At 35.6% G+C, this 18,847-nt stretch overlaps 1 protein-coding gene across 3 annotated transcripts in view; it reads left to right on the top strand.

The window, feature by feature from the left end:
* The window catches only part of Nox4 (NADPH oxidase 4), a 132,434-nt gene that overhangs the window by 63,306 nt on the left and 50,281 nt on the right, over positions 1-18,847 (top strand). For all 3 annotated transcript variants that reach the window (XM_021236119.2, XM_005085373.4, XM_040728899.1), the window contains one exon: positions 12,767-12,827. In XM_021236119.2, coding sequence (XP_021091778.1) covers positions 12,767-12,827 — 61 coding nt within the window. The remainder of the gene's footprint in view (positions 1-12,766; positions 12,828-18,847) is intronic.

Here is an 18,847-nt window from a genome sequence, read left to right as displayed (position 1 = left end):
CCCACTCTCAGCACTGGACAGGAATACCAGACAGAAACTTAACAAAGAAGCAAAGGGGCTAATAGAAGTTATGACCCAGTTGGGATTAACAGACATCTATAGAACATTCCATCCAAATAAAAAAGAATATAACTTCTTCTCACCACACATGGAACCTTCTCAAAATTGACCACATACTTGGTAACATAGCAAACCTCAACAGGTACAAAAAATGAAATAACTCCATGTATCTTATCAGACAACCATGCTTTTAATTTAGAGTTCAACAACAACACAAACTGCAGGAACCCTACAAACTCATGGAAATTGAATACTAGCCAATTGCACAACTCCTTGGTCAAAGACACAACATACCCAAATTTATGGGACACTTTGAAAGCAGTGCTAAGATGAAAGTTCATATCACTAAGTGCCCACATGAAGAAACTGGAGAATAGTTACACTAGAGAATTAACAGCACAATTGAAAGTTCTATAACACAAAGAAGCAAACTCACCCAGGAGGAGTAGACTCCAGGAAATATTCAAATTGAGGGCTGAGATCAATAAAGCAGAAACTAGGAAAACAATACAAAGAATCAATGTAACAAAGAATTGGTTCTTTGAGAAAATCAACAAGATAGAAAAACCTTTATCCAAACTCACCAAATGGCAGAATGTGAACATGGAAATTAACAAAATCAGAAATGAAAAGGGGGACATAACAACGGACACTGAGGAAATCCAGAGAATCATCAGGTCATACTTTGAAAACCTGAACTCCACAAAATTCGAAAATTAAATGGAAATGGACAACTTTTTGGATAGATATCACCTGCCAAAATTAAACCAAGAAGAGATAGCAATGTAAATAGACCTATAACAACTAAGAAAATAGAAGCAGTCATCAAAAGTCTCCCATCCAAAAATACTGCTTGCTTCCAATGGGCCAGAAGTACCAGACCCAGAACCTTGTGTGTTTACCTCTGCTAGCAGTAGGGTTTGTGGAATGATACTTGCCTTAGTTTTTTCTCTTGGTGAGGTAAATATTGGAAGAGATAGATTACAAAGAAATATAAATAATTATTTTTAAACTTCTTTGGACTCGAGCTCTTGCTTCCTGCCCCTAGAGCTAAGATTCTCCCATGATTTTATTAAATTTTGTTAATAATTTTTTCCCAGCCAAATCACATTTTCCCCTAATTCTCTTCTCTCCTGAAAACCTCCTATCTCTCCCACCCATCCATTCCTCTTTTCTCTTTGGAAAAAGTCAGGTCTCCCATGGATATTAGCCAGCCATGGCATGTAAGCTTGCAGTAAGACTAGGCGCCACGTCTCCTATTAAGTCTGGATGAGGCAGCACAGTAGGAGGAAAGTGTCCCAAAAAACAGGAAACACATCAGAATCAGCCCTGCTCTCACTGGTAGGAACTCCACAAGAAGATCAAGCACAATTGTACATATGTGCAGATGGCCTAGGTTGGTCCCATGTAAACTCTCTGGTTGATGGTTCAGTATTTATGAGGCCCTATGAACCCATGTTAGTTGGTTCTGTGAGGTTTTCTGTGGTGTCCTTGGCCGTTCTGACTCCCATAATCCTTCATCCCTCTCTTCCACAGGATTCCCTGGGGTCTTTCTAATACTTGGCTGTGGTACTCTGCAGCTCTTTCTAGCAGTAGCAGGATGAAGCCTGCCAATGACAATTGGGCTAGGCAACAATCTAAATATGGCAGAATATAATTAGGAGTCATTTTTTTATTTTGCCAGTCATGTTTGTTTCTGTCCTAGGTCTCTGGGATGCCAAGCCTCTAGGTCCTGGTCCTCCAGACAATTTCAGAGTGGGCTCCCTCTCATGATACTGGTCTCAAACTCAACCTGTCATGGTTTGGCCAATCCCATAATTTCTCTGCCACCTTTACCCCAGCATATCTTGTAACCAGGGCAAATTGTAGATCAAAGGTTATGTGTTTAAGTTGGGATCCCAATCCCTCTACTTGAAGTCTTGCTTGGTTACAGGGGATGGCCAGTTCAGGTTCCATAATTCCCATTGCTAGGAGTCTTAGATAAATTCACCCTCATAGATTGCTGTGAGTTTCCATTGCACTATGTTTTTTGCTCATCCCAGAGATGCCCTGATTCCCGTTGTCTTTCCCAGTACCTTTTATCTTCCCTACACCTGATTCCATCTCTTCCCATGCCTAAACACTATCCAGACCCCACTATGCACCGGTGATGTCTCTTCTATTTCCTGTTCACAGTGAGATCCATGTGCCCACCCTCCTCAAGCCGTCCTTGTTAATCTCTTTGGGTCTGTGGATTGTAGCATGCTTGTGCTTTACTTTTGACTAATTTACACCTATAAATGGCTACATACCATGTATGTGTTTCTGTGTCTGGGTTGCCTCACTCAGGATGGTCTTTTCTAGATCCATCTGTTTGCCTGTAGATTTCACCATGTCATTATGTCATTGGTATTAACAGAGGAGTAATACTGCATTATATAAATGTACCACATTCTCTTGTCCATTCTTTGGTTGAGGGACATCTAGGTCGTTTTCAATTTCTGGCTTTTTACAAATAAAACTGTTGTGAACATAGTTGCACAAGTGTCCTTGTGGTATAGTAGAGCATCCTTTGGTTTGATGCCCAGGAGTGGAATAGCTGGGTCTTGAGATATGTCAATTTCCAATTTTCTGAGAAGCCCCCATATTGATTTCCAAAGCGACTCTACAAATTTGTACTCCCATTGCTCCACATCCTCTCCAGCAAGAGCTCTCAGTGTTTGATCTTATCCATTCTGACAGGTGGAAGACAAAATCAAAGAGTCATTTTGATTTGCCTTTCCATGCTGCCTAAAGATGTTGAACATTTAAGTGCTTCTCAGCATTTGAGGTTTCTCTTGAAAATTTTCTGTTTAGATCTGTACCCCATTTCTAAAAATTGGATTATTTGGATTTTTGATGTCTAGCTTCTTGAGTTCTTCATAAATTTTGGAGATAAGCCCCTATGAGACATGGTATTGGTGAAGATCTTTTCCCATACTGTAAGCTGTGATTTTATCCTATTGATAGTGTCCTTTGCATTCCAGAAGCTTTTCAAATACTGACGTCTCATACAGTAATTGTTGTTCTTAGTACCTACATGACTGGTGTTTTGTTCAGAAAGTTGTCCTTTCTGAACATGCTATTTCCCACTTTCTCTTCTGTGAGTTTCAGTGTATCTGGTTTTCTGTTGAGGTCTTTGGTACACTTCGACTTGAGTTTCGTTCAGGATGATTGACCTAGATCTGTTTGCATTCTTGTAACATTCAGGTTATAGACCAATTACACCACACCATTTGTTGAAGATGTTTTCTTTTTTATTGTGTATGACTGGCTTCTTTATCAAAAACATGTATCCATAGGTATGTTAATTTATGTCTGAGTCTTCAGTTCTGTTCTATTGATCAACCTGTCTGTTTTTATGCCAATACGCTGGGGTTTTTATTACTATTGCTCTGCAATACAGCTTGAAATCAGAGATGTGGATACCTCCAGAAGTTCTCTTCTTGTACAAGATTCTTTTAGCTATTTTGGGTTTTTGTTTTCCTATATGAAGTTGAGTATTGTTCCTCCAAGTTCTGTAAAGAATTGTGTTTACATTTTGGTGGGAATTGCTTTGAATTTGTAGGTTGCTTTTGGTAACATGACCATTTTTCCTATTTAATCCTATCAGTCATTGAACATGTTAAATGTTTCCGTATTCTTATAGCTTCTTCTGTTTCTTTTCTCAGAGATTTAAAATTCTTGCCATATAGGTTTTCACTTGCTTGGTTAGACATACTCCAAGGTATTTTATATTATTTGTGGCTATTGTATATAGGGTATGGATTTCCTAATTCTTTTTTTTTTTTTTTTTTTTTTTTTGGTGTTTCGAGGCAGGGTTTCTCTGTATTGTTTTGGAGGCTGTCGGTCCAGCCTGGCCTCGAACTCATAGAGATTCACCTGCCTCTGCCTCCTGAGTGCTGGGATTAAAGCCGTGTGCCACCACCGCCCGGCTGGATTTCCTAATTCTTTCTTTGCCCATTTATCATTTGTAGATAAGAAGACTACTGTTTTTTTTTGTTTTTTTTTTTTTAGTTAATCTTGTATCCTGCCACTTTGCTTGAGGTGTTTATTAGCTGTAACAGTTCCCTGATAGAATTTGGGTGGGGGGTCACTTATGTATACTACCCTATCATGTGCAAATAGCAAAACTTTTACTTCTTCCTTTCCAATTTGTATCCCCTTGATTCCTTTTAGGTATCATGTTGCTAAGCTAAAACTTTAAGTACTATATTGAATACATGTGGAGAAAGTTGATAGCCTTGTCTTGTCTTTTTTTTAGTGCAGTTGCTTTAAGTTTTTCCTTATTTAGTTTGATGTAGGCTATTGACTTGCTGTTGTCAGCTATTTTGCCTTTACTATGTTTAGGTACACACGGTGTATCCTTTATTCTCTTGATGCTCTAAGACTTTTATTAGGAAAGGTTGTTGCATTTCTCAAAAGCCCTTTCAGGAATGTGAGGAATGTGATGAATTTCTTTCTTCCATCTTTTGTATTACATTGGTAATGCTTACATCTGAAGTTTCTGTTCACTTATCCAGATTTCACATTTCCAGAATTCTCTGTGTTTTCTTCATTGCCTCCATTTCCATTTTCAGGTCTTGAATAGTTTCCTTGACCTGTTTGCTTTTGCTTGATTTTCTTGGCATTCTTTAGGGAATTTATTGATTTCCTTCATTACTTTTCCTTCATTACTTTTTTCATGTTTTTGTTTGCTCTTTAATGACCCGTATCATATTTCAGCTGTGTTTACATGTTCAGGTCTTGTACTTGTTGGATAGCTGGACTCTAGTGGTTCCATATTCCCCTTCTTGTTGATTTTGTTCTTATACTGACACTTAGGCATCTTTGTTTGGGATGTATATACGTTTAGGTATTTACTCCTAGCTTTGTCTTTGTTGGATGCTGTTCCTTCTTTTTTGTTTCCTCTCTCGTCTTCTGTCCTAAGTCGTAAGGTGTTGTGGTGACTATGGAGTCTCATGTTTTTTTAATTGTTGTTTTTTATTTGTTTAGTTGTTGTTCTGTTTTGTTTTCCTAGCATGCAAGTCTACTGGTGTTTTGGGTGCCAATGTAGCCTCTGTGTTTCCAAGAACCTGTGTGGCCTCTGAGGTTCCAGTACATACTTGATCTCTGGGACTCCTAGTATGGTATGGCCTCCAGTACACCAGAAGTTTTCTGCAGAGTTTGTAGGCTGGGATATGGAGTCCAGGGTAGTAGGTGCTGTTGGTGGATATTGAATGGACTTTAAGGAACCTTAGTGGTCTGCAGGCAGTATCTTACCTTGGGTAAAGCAGAAGTCTTTCTCTAGAAGTTGTGGGCCAGAATATGGAAACCAGGGAAGCAGGTGCATCCTGGGGTTGTAGGGTGGACCTTAGGGAATGTTAGCAGGCTGGGCAGGGTGTTTTAACTTGGCCTCTGATAAAGCATCTGGACATGGGGGCTGGGATCTCCAATGTTTTGATGAAAGACAAACTTGATTCTCATGATGCTGCCTTCTTATATATAGTGGAATTTAATTTCATATATTTTCTCATTCATTTCCTAAAGCACCATCTCACCACATTCTGCATTTCAAAAATTTGTCATATATATTCTAATTGTACATATCACTCATTTTACTTATAATTATAGTTTGTATTTTTGTTATCTTAAGCTGGTTATTTTAATATTTGTTTTCTTTTTACAATTGCTTAGATTTATTTATTTTATGTGTATGAGTATTTTGCCAGTATGTATGTTTGTGCACTACATGAGTGCCTGGTGTCATGCAAGATTCAGTTGGGGGTATTAGGGCCCCTGAATCTAGAGTTACCGATGGTGTGAGCCATCATGTAAGTGCTAGGAACTGAACCCAGATTCTCTGAATGAGCAATAAAAAAGAATACAGAGAAACCATGTCTCCTAAAAAAAACAAAAAAAAATTTTAACCACTGGGCCATCTCTGCAGTCCCCATTTTGTACTGTAAGGAACTTTCAAGGCCGAGCTCTGGGAATCCAGTTGAAGAGAGGGAGGAGGGAATGTATGTATGTATGTATGTATGTATGTATGTATATATGTATATGTATATATGCATGCAGGGGAGGTCAAGATCATGAGACAGCTGAAACAAGCTCCTGGAAACTCATGAACTCTAAACCGACAGCAGTGGAGACTTTGGGGGACAGAGCTAGGCCCTCTGTATATGGAAGACATTTATGATGCTTGTACTTACTGAGGGGCCCCTGGCAGTAGGACCACAACACAAACCTGGTATGTGAGCTGTTGCATTGGAACTGATTCACTATGGTAGGATGCCATGCTGAGACTTAATGTATGGGAGAGTGGCTTGGCCCTGTCCCTTCCTGTTGTGCCAGACTTTGTTACTCCTCATGGGAGCCCTTACCAGTGAGGAGCAGTGGACTAAGGTGGGGTAATGGGGAAGCAAGGGAGGGCACGAAGAGGGGTGGATGGAGAACTGTGGTTAGAATGTAAAATGAAATGTAAAAGAATAAATAAATTATTTAGAAAAGTAAAATGTAAATAAAATTCCATACTATTTCTCTAGGAATTTTATATTTGATAACGAGTTTAACTTTTCCAAATATATAGGTACACACTATTTACTTTTTTCTATTTATCTTCAAGTAAACAATAACATTTTATATTTATGAAAATGTGTAGCATTGCCAGGCATTGGTGGTGCATGCCTTTAATCCTAGCACTCAGGAGAGATAGGCAGGAGGATCTCAAAGAATTGCAGGAATCAGCAGCAGAGTGGAAAAGAAGTTATTATAAATGAGCAGAGTGTGAGAAGATGGGGGACAGGAAAAAATAAGAATTTGACAGTTGGTTTTGTTGAATTAAAATGGATGAAATCGAATCAGTCAATTCAGTGATGGAAACAGTGAAACAAGTATTTGTGGCCTTCATCTGTAAGATAGAATTTGGATAGTATTTAGTAAATTTTTTATTGTTGTGGCAGAATACCTAAGAAGGCAACATAAGGGAAGGGTTTATTTGGGCTTTCCATCCAGAGCTTTCAGCCCAGGGTCAGGCAATTTATTTGTGCTGGAGCATCATGGTATAATATAATGACACGAAAGAGCAGAATGTTCATTGTTCAGTGGACAGTAAGCTGAGAAAGTCTTAGTGGGACCTCTGGGGACAGGGCTTCCTGTTCTCTTTCTCTGACTTGGCCTGTCTCTTCATAACTAATCCAACCATAGACTCATTAGTGGATTAGCCAGTTAATGCAGTTACTGCTCTCTTTATCCAATTACTTCAGTAGCATCATGAGCTGGGAAATCGGGATGTCAATCAATACTCGTGCTTTTCTGTAAAGCACCAAAAAAGATCATCTAATAAGAGATTCTGTGGTCAGATATGCTCCCTTGGATACTAAAAGAAAGGACTTGAAAGTTAATTGAATCCTGGCACCAGGACTAATATGTGATGTTATTGTGATACTTGGGCCTCACTCTGTAATTAATTTGGTTCCATGTCCAGATATGTGAGAATTGAAAGAATATCACTTAAGAAGTATGGTAATAACAATTTCAGTTAAATTCAACTTAGAATGAACTATCTCTCAGACAGTAAACAAGATGGGAGATTCGAGGTAGGAAATCAAAATTGGTCACAGAAACATATCATAAAAATGGTTAAAGAACATTCTTATGATCAATTGTGATCTATGATCATTTTGTTTGGTTTCCCAAATTTGATTACACTGAAACATTTGACATAAACTTTAGATATAAATTTGAATAATTTTATTTATTTCAAGTTTCTTAATTTAAAAACAAAAAATCTCTTAAAATTTTGAAGTTTAATAAGTATATGTATAGAGACATTGCTTTATACTATATTCCTAAAATAGATATCTTTTTATATTTTTGTGCCACTATAAATTGTTCATGTTAAAAATCTAATGCCTTCAGCCTGATGTACAGAGTGAATCCAGGACAGGCAAAAGTAAACAGAGAAACCCTGTCTCATAAAAGGTAGAAATAAAAGAAATAGAGTAATAATAAATAAATAAATAAATAAGCCATATAATTATGGAAAATAAAAATCTAATTCCTTATCAAACAAGTATAAAGAATAGATATGATGCTTCTAGTTTATCAAATAGAAATACAGACCTATAACTGAAGCCCAATATGGCAATTTTGGAATTTTTTAATTCTCTTATCCTTAATCTTAGGTAATGCATATTTTCTTTTTTTTTTTTTAAGATCCACATGAGCCAAGCTCTGACCTTGGTGTATAGGAAGACTTTGTGATTCTATCTTTACTAAACTTAAGCTAAACTTTTACTTAAATTCTTGAATTTTTATTAGAGTAGAGGTTTTTGATACATTTTTTAAAGGTATGTATGAAGTTACTCAATATTCTTGTCTCTTAAATTTTATTACCTATGGTTTTATATAATTAGTCAGTTGGTATGTATTTTGCTCAACATTTTAGATATTTCAATAATTATTGTGAGCTTTTTTATTTTATTATGAACCTAGCCACAAATAATTTTATGAAGCCTTTTAATGAACATTTATTAAGCATATTGCTTTATTATTTTCTAGGAAAGATTATCTTTGTCAGCGCTTCATTATTTCTTCCCTTTAAGAATTTTAAAGAGCTAATTTTAAAAATATCCATGAGAATTAACTTAATTCTGAGCATACCTCTTCAGGCAGTTTTAATGAGTCTGCATATTATGTATGAAAAGGTAATGAAATATAATTATAAAATCTTCATTAGTTTTGCCATACCACATATGGAGCTAATTTGTACATTATTCTTTCAAATGTGGATCAATATGCTTAGGTAGAAGTTGTGTTGATATCTATTGTTTTAAATTTAAAGCATTATGAATGACCTATAAGACATTATTCATAAAAAGTTAATAGAAGTGCTCCCACATTTCTCAGATCAGGACCAAATCTATTTCTGAAGCTGCCAGCATTTGAGAGAAAAGGGTTGACAGTGTCCTTTAAAATCTTTAAATGTCTTCTATAGTGTCTTCAATAAGAAGCGAACACAAATATGAATATTTAGATAATGTATATATTTTCATTTCTAATTCATAGTGAGATTATCACAATATGGATATAAATTTGGGAATCCAGTAGTAAGCTCTTTTTGCTTCTCACTCTACTCTCTTCTTGGCTTGCATTGTCTTTTCATTCATTCATAATGGAGGAAATAGCAAGTCGGTTTAGACGATCAGAATAGCAACTTGGGATGTTGGGAAGATAGGTTTAGAGGGTAAAGTATTTGCAGCACCAAAATGAAGATCCAAGTTTGATCCCTAGAACCTTTAAGTGGTAAAGGTCTTGCCATTCTGTCACCCTAGCCCTGGAGAGAAGCTAGAGAAAAGAGGACCCTAGTTGCTTCCTGGCCACTTGACCTCAACAAATGATCACTTGCAATTCAGTGAAAATATGCTGTCTAAAAAAATAAGGTAGACAATGCTAGAAAAAAGACAGGACACCAACATCTAGGCTATGTATGGGCAATTGCACTCTCATATACCACACACACAGTCATACACGCAGTCACACACACAGTCACACTGATCTCTTATAACATTATTGAGACTCTTGTTTTATGCAGGCTCCATCTTTTATTATGCAGTCTGTTATGCTATGAAATAAAAGCAGTGGGTATTTGTAAACATGGTATCTTATTTTTAAATTTACTAATAAAAACTGGATTTCTATTAGAGCTGTCCATTACTAGGATGTAGATGGCGTAAATTGAGAATCACATTTATAAATGTGATGCATGAATTTACGCATACATGACTTAGTATATAGTGGATAAACAGTATTTTCAGTGTTTAAGAGTTAATATTGTATGTTCTTGATAGCAACAATGATACTGCAAGAAAAATCAGTTTGGAAATCCTGTGTTGTATCCTTATCTTCCTTACTGCACTTCTCCACAGTGTTTGTTCTCCTTTTGAGGGCGGGGTAAGAATGAATCTTTTAACTTTATTATATAATTTCATCATTTCCCTTCGCTTTCCTTTCACCAATCAATTCTTTCCACATACCCCCACCCTGTTCTCATTCAAAGTAATGGCCTCTATTTCTTTAATTGTTGCTCTCTCTCTCTCTCTCTCTCTCTCTCTCTCTCTCTCTCTCTCTCTCTCTCTCTCTCTCTGTGTGTGTGTGTGTGTGTGTGTGTGTGTGTGTGTGTGTGTATGTGCGTGGGCTACTAGATTTATCAATATAACCTGCACGATTCATATAATGTGGCTTGTGTGGCTATGTTTCCATGGTTAACAATTTGGTATTGGGTAACTAATTGTGTGTCCTTTAGCGGGGTTTCTCCCTCTCTCAACATTCTTTAGTTGCTTGTAGTTCTTTGTCTATAACACAGACCCTGTGTCTAAGACTCAGATATCATTGCTGAAGAGGGGGTAGGAAAATTGTAAGAGCAAGAGAAACAGGAAGCTGGTGTAAGATTGTGTCTCTTAGAAATGTCAGAAAGCTACACCCATGAAGTCTCACCAACCTGGCTGCCTAAACATTACTAAACGAGGATAATACCAATAGTCATGCTAACAAAGAAGGGGGAAACCTAGAGATTTTTTTAAATTTGTTTTTTAAAAAATTATTCTTCATTTTACATACCAACCCCAGTAATTCCTCCCTCCCCTAGTCCCAGCCCCCTCCCTGTTTCCACTCCTTCTCACCCCCATTCAATCCACAGAGTGGGTAAGGCCATCCTTGAGAGACTAAAGCCTGGCATACCAAGTTGAGGCAGGACCAAGCCCCTTCCCCTGTACCAAGGCTGAGCAACATATCCCAGCATAGGGAATGGGGTCCAAAATGCTGTTTCATGCCCCTGGGTTAGGTCCTTGTGTCAGTGCAGGGGCCCAACCAACAGATCAAGTCACATAATTATCACCCACATTAACAGCGTCTAGTTCTGTCCTCTGCAGGTTCCCCAGCTGTCATTCCATAGTCCATGAATTCCCACCAGCTTGGGTCAGGTATCTCTGTGGTTTTCCTAACCATGGTCTTGACATCCCATGTCTGTATGATCTTTCCTCCTTCTCTTTTGCTGAACTCCAGAAGCTCAGCCCAGTGCTTGGCTGTGGGTCACTGCATCTGCTTCCATTAGTTAGTGTATGTAGGTTCTATAATGACAATTAGGGCAGTCATTTATCTGATTAAAGGGAAAGGCCCATCCAGAGACACTCTCTTTTATTGCTAGGAGTCTTAGCTGGGGTCATCCTTGTGGATTCCTGAGAATTTCTCTAACATAGATTTCTCTCTAATTTCCTAGTTGTTCCCTCTAACAAGATATCTATTTCAGTGATCTCCCCTTTTATCCCTCCCCTAACTCCATCTTCTTGATCCCTTATGTTCCCTTCCACCATCCTCTCCCTTCTACACACCCTCCCAGTATACCCAGGAGATCTCAACTATTTTCCCTTCCCAGATTTTTATGTGACCTCTTTTCTTTATCTTTGCTTTAATGAAGATACCGGTTTGCCATATTTAAAACCTAAGTCCAGCAGGCCCAGTCAAAATTCTGTCTTGTACTTTTGTTATGTTCTTCTCTCATAATTACACCCACAGTTTTCCTCATCCTTCCATTTCTCCCTCCCCACCTGTCATTTCCCCAAAATCTACTCCTATGTGTGATTTAGTGCTTGGTATCCTTGTTTCTGAAAGTCACTATTCAAGGTTAATATATCTTTAAATAGATACAATGGTTATACAGTTCTTCACAAATAGTAGTACTTGATTCAAACTGAGTGGTCACTAGCAAATAATCTTTATCTGTAACCATTAGGTTTTATTTTTAGTTTCATCGGATTTAACAGGTCTATTTCCTTCATAGGTGAGTCTCTCCAACAAGACATTAGTCAACACTCCTAAATAAATTGGGAAGTTATTAGGGTAATACTTCTTTATGAGTTTCATGCCAAAAAATGTATAACCTACATCCTGTCATAACTTCAGATTACTTAACATTACCAAATGAATTGGAAAAATACCCAATATTGAAAACTGTTAAGTTTGGGGATTGTAAATAAACAATTAGTTATCTGGAAAATGTGTGAAATATTTTCTCATAACCTGCTGAAATGTATCTCTCTTTGATTGCCTGGGTAATTTTTAGGTTATCTTAATACGGGACCACAGAATAGTCTTTTTTACTTCCATTTTGAAATTCATTTGCCTCTATAGGTGCCATACAGATTTTTTTCCCTGACAATGAAAAGACAAAATGTAATAGATGTATTTTGACCAGTATCATATTGGATATATAAAATACACCTCTTATTTAGAATTTTCACTCTGATTTGTCTCTATGCAAACTATATAATGTCTATGAGTAAGACACACAAAGATATTATCCTTCATATCTTAGTTTTTCCTTTTGACTCTTATGTTTTACCTCAAAAATATTTTAACAGGATTTATAGTTGAATAGGATATACTATTAAATTTTCTATGTGTGCTTTCTGTTTTATATGTTATTTATGGGTCTTCATAGAAATTCAGTTCCTTATGATGAGGTAGTATTGCTTTTTCTATCATATAAATTTTATCTTTTTCTTAACATTGCTTTTTCTATAAGTTTTATCCTTTTCTTTCCCATTAGCTGTTGATCTGGGGGCTAGCTATCAGAATAAAAGTTTTGATCACATCATATGCTTCTAATATATAACAATCTGAATTGATTCCAGTATTTTTTTTTCAGTGTCCTACTGAAACCAAAGCAACATTTGGTGTCCACTTTAAAGTAGTAGGAGACTGGACAGGTATGTACCACAGAAGAGCTTTAAATGCCTTGAAAAGAACGGAGCATAACAAAATGTACCAACAAAATAAATGTTGGAAAGTTACAAAGATATAATGGAAAGTTACAAAGATATTGAGCAATTTCATTGTCTTTGTTTGCTGATTTAGTTTTAATGCCTATATTATTTTCTTATAAGATTTATTTATGGAATCAGGATATTATAAGTATCAGCAATTATATATAATACATTATTCATGGGGTTTCCTACTGGCAGTAGTAAGAATGCTAAAATCTATTTCTTGAAATCATGACATTAATATTCATGGTGGATTTGAACCGCAACGTAATCAACATTTAGGTAGAATATTTATTGAGCAGGTAAGGGAGTTTGCTGTCAAGATTGAGGTCCCAAGTTTGAAACTCAGAAATTACTTGGTAGAAGGAAAGAATTGACTTCTTCAAGTTGCCCTCTGAGCTGCACAGGCATGTTGTAATTGATGTATACCTACACAGAGATGTAAAATTTTAATTAAAAACTTTGGATTGAGAATAAACAACCCTCAATAATGACCTTTCTGAATATCTGTAACTCCATAACATTTTTAAAAAAAGAAGTAAATTTTAATAGCAGGTCTTTTGATGATACTTTAGACATCTATTTAAGAAGTGCATTTATTATTTGCGAAATACATTATGTTGAGTTCCAAACAAATAAATGAGGTATTTATGGTTCTTTCAAGCTCTGTTAGACAAAAAGAATGAAAGTATAAGACAGAAAATAACATTTTAAAATGCATTTACAATTAAGTAATAAACAAGGATATCCTTTAGAGTAGATTTTGTGTTGTCTAGAGATAGAATAAGAAAATCCATAAAAAGGATAGAAACTTTTACAGTTTAGACATTGAAGTAATGTAGGAAGATGTAAGGAAAAATGTAAAATTACAAGAGTATTGCCCCACAATCAACTGTGTTAATGATTAGCAGTATTTGGGAATCAAACAAAATTCAAGTACACCAAAATGACACAAAATAAAACAAAAATAAAAGTGTCAACTAAATGAAAGTAACTAGTTTGTTGTAGTAAGAATTTGTTTGGGTTCAGCTTGGTGAAGATCAGGTAAAATCACACTAACCTGGATACTTTGGTGAACCTTTGAAGAGTGTGAAGCTCTCCAGTGAAAGAAGCAATAGTGAGTGACTAGTTCCCTCCTGTTAGCATCAAAGGAAGACTTACATATTCTTGGAAACAGAAGGGAAGGAATCAGAGGGTTGTGTATTAAGCCTAGAAAAGAATGGCTGTGACAGTCTCTGGGACCTCTAACAGTGAAGCCGGTGTTTATCCTTGGTGCTCAAATGGATTTTGGGAGCCCATTTCTTATGGAGGGATACTATTGCAGCCTAGATACAGGAAAGAGGGCCTAGGCCCTCCCCCAAATGATGTGAAGAATTTTTATGGCCCCCTCTGAAGGGCCTCAATATCCTTGGGGTGTGGGTGGGGAGTGGGTGATCGGTGGGGGTCATGGGAGGCTGGGAAGGCAAGGGAATGGGAGAATTGATTATGGAATAGCCATGAACAAAATTTACAAAATTACATTGGAAGGAAATGATTTTAAAATCAGAGAAAGATAGGATTTTGGATAATAAGGGAATATTCTGGAATAAGGAGAAAGGTCATTGATGTAACAAGGTTATGTCATGTAGTAAAATGTGTGATGTGAATAAAGTTCTCTGTGTTTAAAAGCACTGGGTTTGGAAACTGTGAGTTGAAAAAATGGAGAAAATATGCAACATACATCTAAACAAGAAAAAAGCTAAATCAATTACAAAGATTGACTTAAAAAAAAGACTGAGAAGTATTATCCTTTGTGGAATCACAAAATATAGGCTTATGCAGATAATGGTTATGCAGTGGCATCCAAAAGAGATCACAGCAGTCCATCTCTAGAGATTATATCTTGAAAAGGTTAATTTTTATGATATACCAGGTGATATTAGAAAAATTGAATTTGTTTTGACATTGTTTTTGAAATAAAAAATGGGGGAATTTTTTTCCAATAATATCCTAATGTAGCAAAAATTAAGGATGGTAATTGATAGAATTCTGTACCTAAAGAAGAAAAACAAAAATATAATTTAATTCATAAGGGTAAGGAAAAGCTTCATGATAGTTGCTAGCTATTCTGTCTGAGTTTTGCTCAGAGTTATTTTTGATCACTAGTGTAGCTCATCAAAATAAATAATTACTTCAATATTTATTTTAATTGCCTCCATTGGGAGCATATAATATTGTCAATTTTACCATCCTTTTTAAAATGTGCTGTAATATTCAGAGAGATGTAAGATAATTCTATTGAGAGATCTAATTTCTCCCTAAAGTAAGACATTTCACACATAATGGAGCCAAGTATGCATGTAGACATGCCCTAAATAATTCTGTCACTCATTTAAGCAAACAATATTTCAAAAGGAGATTTAACTACTAGGGAACAACAGAGGTACTGTTATGGAAGGAAAAATGAAAACATTCTGCTGAGATCAGAAACCACTGAGTTTTCCTCCAAAATTAAAATTATGAATAGAGCACTATGTATAGAAGTGAACATCAGAAATATTGCTTGTTTATTAGTGTGTATGTGTATTATGGTGTGTGTGTATTGTGTGGGGTGTCTCTCTGTGTGTGTGTGTGTGTGTGTGTGTGTGTGTTTGTGTGTGCATATAAACCATAAATTACATGTGGAAGTTATAGGGTAACTAGTGGGATGGTACTTTCCTTCCAAAATAGGTTAGGATTGGAGTCACTGTGTTTGAGCTGCAGTCACCTGTACCTGCTGAGCCATCTCTCTAGAACCCTGTCTTCGACTTTCAGCAGAGATCTTGCTTTGATGAAACATGCACTGCCATGGCAAGTAAATAGCAAGTAAAGAAAAGATTTAGGTCTGTTCCATACTGACATTTCAAAGAGAGACCTACTAAATACAATGTACAAGATGTACCTGAAAAGACTACATAGCAGAAGAGGAAGAGGCACCTAATTTCATACTTGTCTGCATTTCCATTAGGAATTGCATCTCCTGATTGCATGGGTTACCCATTAAACTTAGAGGAATCATAAAACCTCAAGTGTGCAAGATAGTCTTTTTCCCATTGCAATGATGATGTTTAAGATAGTCAAAGGAATTGAATTAGTATTGTTTTTCTTGTATGATTTATTGTAAATATACATTTCAAATATATGAACTTATGCTATTATCTTGATTATAATTCTGTCTAAAAATAATTTACCTGTGCTAGATATGCTTATTGTACAATAATTTCAGAATTAGCTTTTTACTCTGCTGTTTTACTGGTTTAAATAGATTTTTTAAAAGATTTTTTTCAGTTTACACAACAAAAGTATTACATACACAATATCCACCTATAATTACTCTAAATTTTTGCTGTTAACAAATTCAATAACCAACAGGTAGGCAATCATAGAAAGACATTAGAGTGTCTATTATATGCATCACACATGATTTTTTTATGGATTCTTGATTATAAAATGTCCATATTGTTCATTATAGTTTGCAATAATCACTAGATGTGGTTGATTTATAGAATATAAAGTCAGAATTAAGGACAGTGAATCACAGTGTATTTTCTTTTATTACATGAAGCCACATTAACCACAGTGTAAGAAGTGTTAAATGCAAATTTAGTGGCAAACATCCACAAAAGAGTTGATTTTGTATCTCTATGTCTACATCACTATAAAGCAGGCATGCTTCAGGAGCCCTCCTGCTGATTTTTCATGAAAAGACTAAGATAGGACATATGCTATGTATGTCGCATAATTTCTTAAGTTTGTAGTTCTCCTTATAACCACATTAAATTATATTAATTCATGGTGACAACATTTTTAGGAAAAATATATATAATTCACCATATAGTAGAAATGACTTTGAATGCCCCATTTGCTTTTGATTCAAGTAGTCTTAATAATTTTACAGAATTGTGATTTCATATTTTATTTACTTGTATTTCTTTGGAGATTTTATAAATTGTATACAATGAATTGTAGTTATTTTCTTCCTTATTTACCTCTTTCTTTCATCCTTATCCTCCCACTGAAACATTTCTTTCTGACAAGCCACCTTCCTACATTAAGTTTTTCTTTTCTTGTGTGACTCAATGAATCTAATTCCAGTCATTTGTATGAGCACGATGGAGGCTTATTAATGAGAATTAAGCAAGTCATCAGTGGGCTCACTGTTATTTGCTACATCTAGGAATGAATGACAGGGAGTATATTTTCTATGATTGGTGTTGTTATGACCACTGAATTCCAGTGGTTAGTCATCAATAGAAGATAGTTTTTAAACAATTTGTTACTGTGGTTAATAATTAAACATATATCAAACATCTGCTCTAGGCTCTAGAAAGATGAACTTTACGTGTTACAGCCAGGTCGAAGGTACAGTATTCAAATCATTCTGAATGATTTTTCATATGGTCTTAATAGGGTCTACCTTGTCATTATCAGGGATAATTATTTTAAAAAGAGTGAATTTTTGAGGAAAGGCAAATGTTTGAGAATCCTGAGCTTTTAAAGGAAACTGATGAAACTCTTTGGGGAATAGACTTATATAACACAATGTCTGTGGTTCTTTGATGGTATTTCACATGGTTCTCCTTCCATATGGTTAATGAATTATTTTAACCTCACTTACACGTTCTGCACATCAGCCTCTGCAGTGGTTGCCAACTGAACTTGCCAGGATGCATCAGAAAAAAATCACTGTGTTTGGCAGATGTATTTGTTAAACATCAGAACTTGATACCGAATTAAAGTTGTGATAGTTGTACATCTCTGTCAGAGTTCTTGGGTTATTAGGTACATTGTCAGTGAATAGGAATGTCTTGGTAGTAATCTTGTTTTCTAAGCAGTAGCCTCTAACAGTGTGTTTAAATTATTCAGTGATCCATGTTGTAATCACATGTGGCACCATCCGTCCTGTTCCATTTCCTTAATATAGATGAAGTGATTTAATGTAACTATTGTTTTAGTTTTACACTGATTTATTACTTATTTTCTGTTTTATTTCATATATATTTGTGTTGCATATGTGCGGTGGAATATGTGTAGAGATCAGAGATCCACTTGCAAGTGTCAGTTCACTCTTTGTATCAATAGATTGCTGAGATTATCAGATGTAATGGCAAGTTCCTGTGTTCATTCAGCCATGTTGCCACCATGCTTTAATATAATTTTCTTTCTTTTTTAACATTTACTTTATTTTTTATTTCATGCATTAATACTGTATTTACATCATTTCCACTCAACAGTCTTTCCCTGCAACTCTGTCTTGGTCTTTCCTGATTCTCTATCAAATTTATGACCTTTTCTTCTTTAAGTATTATGATCATACACACACAGACACACGCACACACACACACACACATATATATATTTACATATTTAAGTAAGTATATATGTGCACATATATATCAATCTATGTGTATATCTACACATGCACATATATACATATATACTAATATACATATATCTTGCTGAGTTTATTTGGTGTTACTAATGGATATACTTTTAGGGTGGACCCCTGGGAATTAAATAACCTTTCAAGAGCTTGTCCTTGGAAAATACTGAGCATAAACATACCAGTTTTGAGGTTAAGGTGGCCAAAAGCAATTCATGGGACTTATGGTATGTTTTCCATAATGAAGTACATCTTTTGAATTAATTCTGCACACAATTTAAAACTATGCCTTCTGTTTAAAAAGTATCTGTTATCCTAGAAGTTTAATTTGAAAACTAAACTATTTCAAAACTTTTCATTTTTATAATTGTAACTGATTTTTCAGTTTATGTGCATATACAGCACATTCTATGTATTCTGTAAGGGAATCAGTTAATGCATATTATAGTATTTTCCATAATATTCCTGATCCCTCAGTAAATTCCGATAACCATTTTAAGAAAAACTATTGTTTTAATAATCATTCAGAACTTCTCCTAAGAAGTGGTTCTGACTCACCTCT

The sequence above is a fragment of the Mesocricetus auratus genome, unplaced genomic scaffold (genome assembly GCF_017639785.1).
Source record: "Mesocricetus auratus isolate SY011 unplaced genomic scaffold, BCM_Maur_2.0 Super-Scaffold_4256, whole genome shotgun sequence".
Lineage (NCBI taxonomy): Eukaryota > Metazoa > Chordata > Mammalia > Rodentia > Cricetidae > Mesocricetus > Mesocricetus auratus.
This window is presented reverse-complemented; position numbering and strand designations above follow the sequence as displayed.